General features: G+C 42.8%; 1 protein-coding gene across 1 annotated transcript; it reads right to left on the reverse strand.

Moving 5' to 3' along the window:
* Positions 1-1,026: 1,026 nt before the first annotated feature.
* On the reverse strand, positions 1,027-2,964 carry LOC125085243 (importin subunit alpha-1-like). The gene has a single exon (XM_047703547.1). It carries the CDS (start codon positions 2,879-2,881, stop codon positions 1,292-1,294), a length of 1,590 nt encoding a protein of 529 aa, XP_047559503.1. The 5' UTR covers positions 2,882-2,964; the 3' UTR covers positions 1,027-1,291.
* Positions 2,965-5,159: the final 2,195 nt, after the last annotated feature.

A 5,159-nucleotide genomic window follows, 5' to 3' on the forward strand; every position in this document is an offset into this window, starting at 1 on the left:
AAAGTTTTTATTTTATTTATTTATTTGGCAGACAGAGATCACAAGTAGGCAGAGAGGCAGGCGGAGAGAGAGAAAGGAGGAAGCAGGCTTCCTGCCGAGCAGAGAGCCGGATGTGAGGCTGGATCCCGGGACCCCGGGATCATGACCTGAGCCGAAGGCAGAGGCTTTAACCCACTGAGCCACCCAGGCGCCCCTCCAAAGTGATTTCTAAGGTAGTTATCCTATCTTACATTACCAACGGCAGTATATGAGAATCCTAGTCCCTGAATATCCTCATCAGCACTTAGTATGGTCAGTCTTCTTAAACTTAGCCATTCTGCTAGGTGTTTGTCTCCTTGTGGTTTTGAGTTGCCCACACATGATCTTTTGATTATAGTTAGTCCCACATGTTAACATCCCCACTCATATTCTTTTTGCAACTTAGTTTCAGGCCTCTTCTGTTTTTTCCTTTTCTTTATTTATTTTCCTTTATTTGTCCTTCATTTATCATGGTCCTTTTCTCTCTCAATAAAATGGTGGCTGCCAGACTTGATTACGAAGCCACATTCTGAATTTAATAGTTTTCCGTAGACATTGTACTCATCTGAGTTTTAGTGGACCAATGACACTTAAACCTTTTAACTTCCCATCTCTCACTGCATCTAAAGCAGATGAGTTTTCCAGAAACACACACTTGCTTTATGACTCTCTCTATTCTGTTTCATTTCTACTCACACACCAGCCAGGTTTTACGCATGTCCATCTCCTTCTTACAAAGCCTTACCGAAGCAGCTAGCAGCATGCAGCAGACGTAGCTGCTGGCTTCGTAGGTGTGTGTTTACCTTCTTCCCTATGGCAGGAAATAGTGATACCAGATATTTTGCTGTGAATGACACAAGTTCCCATCCTTTGAGGCTCTCTTATTTGTCTCCTCTCTGCCTATCCCCTGACCTATAAGGCAAAAACTACACATCTCAGGAGTTTTGTTTTTGTTTTTTTTTGTTTGTTTGTTTGTTTTGTTTTTATTTTTATTTTTATTTATTTTTATTTTTTTTTTTTAAAGAAAAGGGTGGAATTTAATCTTTATTTACAGGACACTGCAAGAGAAGAGAGTCCACATAGAAATAAGAAACCCACTGGGAGGAGGAGCTTCATACAGTTTTTACAGTTTGGAACTGGTCAAGTAGAGTTTTGTTGTAAAAAGTGCTACAATAACAAAACATTTAAAAAGAGTTCTTAGTAGAGAAACAGTAAGACAAACTTCTACCAAACAAAGCACACCACAAACAACTTTCTGCGTCGGCTGTACAAGCTAAAAGTTAAAGGTCCCAGCAGTGCCATCCTGAACCTGGAACGTATAGCCTTCAGAGGTAGTTTCTGGCACAACATTCTGATCTTCCTCTTCCTCTACAGAGAAATACTTCTCAATCAAGTTTAATGAAGCTTTGTACACAGACTCATTTTCATGGTTTTGTAGAGCCTCGATTTTGTCCAAACCTCCACATTCTTCGATCATTATACTAAGTTTCTTGGTTTCACCTAGCTTCTCAGCAGCCTGAAAGATGTTGGAAATGGCATCCAGAATGACCAGAATAATTTTGGTATCCTTCGCAGTTAAGAGGTTCATCAATGGTTCTATTATGCCACAATGGACGAGGTATACAATCTGTTCAACTGTCCCACCACTTGTATAGTTGGTCACAGCCCAGACAGCTTCCTTTTGTGTCTTAAAGTCTGCCTTAGAGAGAACACCAACGAGGAATGGGACTAATCCGTGATTCACAACTTGCAGGATCTGGTCCTGGCGGCCAGCTGTGATGTTTGACATTGTCCACGTGGCTTCCTTCTGAATATTAGTTTTGGGGTTCGTTAGCAGGCTAGGAAAGACAGCAAGCGCTCCTGCATCTATTACAACCTGAGTCTGTTCATCTGTCCCAGTGACAATATTTCCTATGGCTCTTAGCGCAGGAGTCACAATGGGCAATTCAGTAGCTCCTAGAAGCTTCACAAGCTGGGGCACAACTCCTGTTTTCACAACCATCTCAATCCGTTCATTTGGACCATCCGTCAGGTAGGAGATGGCCCAGCAGGTATCTGCTAAGACCTCTGGATCATCGTGATGCAGGAGACGAACTAAGGTAGGAAGAATCTGCTCAACGGCATCTAGCGGGGGTGCGGGGTTCTTGTTGCGACAAAGGTTTGAAAGTGTCCAAGTAAGGTTACGTAAGTAGCCACATGCTAACGATGACATATCAGGAACCGCGAGGAGAGCCAGAAGCGGATCAACTGCACCATACTTGATAACCAAGTCTTGAAAAACGGAACCGTCACCTGCAATGTTTCCTAGAGCCCACACAGCCTGTTCGCTGATGTGGGCGTGGGAAGATGCCAACAGGGAAATGAACGCTGGGATGGCGCCTCCATCGACCACAGCCTTGGTCTGTTCTGATGTCCCGGAAGCAATGTTGGTGAGAGCCCAAGCAGATTCAAACTGAATGGGACTACAATCAGCTCTGCCCAAGAAGGACACAAATTTTGGAATCAAACCAGCCCGGATTATATTGTCTATGGGGGGCTGCTTTTCCCGAGAAAGCAGTTTCCTAGCAGCTTGAGTAGCCTGGAGCTGGCTTTCCAAATTGTTGCTATTTATGCCCTTGACAATGTCATCAACCGACCAATTTACAGTGCCCTGGTTGTTGCGATTTTCCTGCAGTGGAGAGGTAGCATCATCGGGAAACGAGCTTACGTTTCTCCTTTTCAGCATCTGGTCATCCTTCTTCGCTTTCCTCAGCTCCACATTAACTTCTATTCGACGCCGCCTCATTTCTGTACTGTCTTTCCCCTCGTTCTTGAATCTGTTAAGGCGGGCAGCTGGTGAATTAGCATTCTCGTTGGTGGACATGGTTATGAGACAAAGGGAGAAAGCTACACGGCCGGCTCAGGCTTCCACGGGAGGCGGTCCGGGACGCGCAGTCTGCAGGTCAGCTGCCCTCAAAACGTCCACCACGGATCACCCCAAAGACGGTGTCTGTTTGTTTTGTTTTTAAATTATAGCAGCACTCTTTTTGCAGTTAACAATTGCTGTGTTAGGTTAAATAACTTAGCTGCTGCAGAAACAACCATGAAATCTTAGTAGCTTAACATTATTTATGTCTTGTGAAAACTCATCAGTTACTATAATCCCCACCAGCTTTCCTCAGTAGCCTTACTCCACAGAGTCCACACAGCCTTCACTTAGTGACTCAGGGGCCTCAGGATCCTCCCCTGGACCTTCTCCATCCAGTCAACCAACGAGGAAAGAAAGAGAGAGCATGTGTGCAAAGAAGCATATGGCAGATGTGACGGGCACGCTCTGAACACGGCGTGCCTCACTCCTGCCCATGTTTCATTGACCATAACAGCCCCTCAGTCCCAAATAACATCAAGGGGGCTGGAAAATATATTTCTCGTGAAAGGAGTGATTTGGTGAACACATAATTCTAGGACACAGGAGAATTAAATAAAGTAACACATGTAGACCCCTTGGCACAGCACAGATGCCCAGAGGAGGCATTCAGTAAAGGCTGGTTACCAATACAGGAAGAATTTTACATACTGATTGGTCTCAATAAACTTTGAAGAATTTCTATTCCTTATTCGCATGGCTTAATCAAATATATCATTAGAAATAAGATGACATTTTCACTTATTGAAATTCTGACAGCTCATAAATCCTAAAATTTGGGATCCACTGTGAAGAGCAAAAAAGTGAGATGTGTTCATTTTTGTACGTAGACTTGCACGCATTTGCACACATATGCACATACACTAAGAGACCAGTGAAGAAATTACTACAATTTCCTTTCATTGTGTTCTAAGGAGACTTCCTAGACATGTCTTTAGTTAACCGTGTATTGCTGCTTTCCATTAGGCCATGGAAAAGGCTAGATGTGATGTCTATGAAATGGCCCTTTATTGTCCTCAGAATGAGGGATATTTACTGTAACAACGTGGAAGCACGTTCTCTTTCTCTCCTCATCTGGAATATTAGTGAGAAGTATAGGCTATAACTGTAAGCATCTTCCTCTGCCTGGAGTTTGGGAGCACACTCTCTTGGCATCTGCTGCATCTACAGTAACCTGTGTTCCTGTGGGCTTCTTGTGTGGTAAGCATGGGTATGATAATGAGAATTTTATCTTTAAAAAAAAAATGCCTTCTGGAGCACCTGGGTGGCTCAGTGGATTAAGCATCTGCCCTTTGGCTCAGGTCATGATCCCGTGGTCCTGGGATCAAGCCCTGCATCAGGCTCCCCACTTAGCAGGGAGCCTGCTTCTCTCCCTCTGTCCTTCCCACCCAGCCCTCCATCCTGTGCTCTCCCTCTTGCACTGTCTCTCTCTCTCTCTCTCTCTCTCAAATAAGTAAATAAAATCTTAAAAAAAAAATACCTTCTGATTTTTACAAGATTAGGTAGAGGGAAGAGTGCCAACCAAAAGCAATAATAATGTTAATGAAACCAATGGTTGAGGAGAAATTTCTGGTGAATATCAATCACGAGGAAAAATGTCAGAAAAAGATATTAATATCCCCTTACAGGAGAAGCCTCAGATGCAATTGGCATTTGAAACAGCTGGAAAGGGCAGATTTTTCTATAATAATGTTCCATTCAAATCAGATCCACTGTGGGCCCACAGGGTCACCCAAAAGGTCCAATTGAGTTCTCTACTGACTCCCAAACTAAAGATTCTGGGTTAAGTAAACTTCCACGATGCAGCCATTTGTTCTAAATCCCAGCGAAACATAGACGTCAATGTCAATTGTTGGTATTGATATGTTTCTCCTCATATAATTGTAAGGCCACATTTCTTCTACTTTCTTAGAAGCAATTCTTTTGACTCTAGTTCTTTTGTTTCCTTCTGATTTATTTTGTCTTCTTTAAACCAAGTATTATTAATCTAACAGCTATTTTCATAATTTTAGCAGTTAAAACTATCTTTGGCATAAAAGTAGTACCTTGAGGAAACACAGGCCATCAAATATTCAGAAACATGATTGTACACTGAAAATGTGAAATTAAGGAGTCCCCCCTCCCATTTAATTGATTGTCATGAATGCCACTTGAGAGTGATAAAACTCAGGACATCAGAAAAGGCTCAACTGAAAGAAGAGAAAAGTCCTAATCAGGACCAGAAGGTCATTTCTCT

Source organism: Lutra lutra, chromosome 14, assembly GCF_902655055.1.
Source record: "Lutra lutra chromosome 14, mLutLut1.2, whole genome shotgun sequence".
In the NCBI taxonomy this organism is placed as follows: Eukaryota; Metazoa; Chordata; class Mammalia; order Carnivora; family Mustelidae; genus Lutra; species Lutra lutra.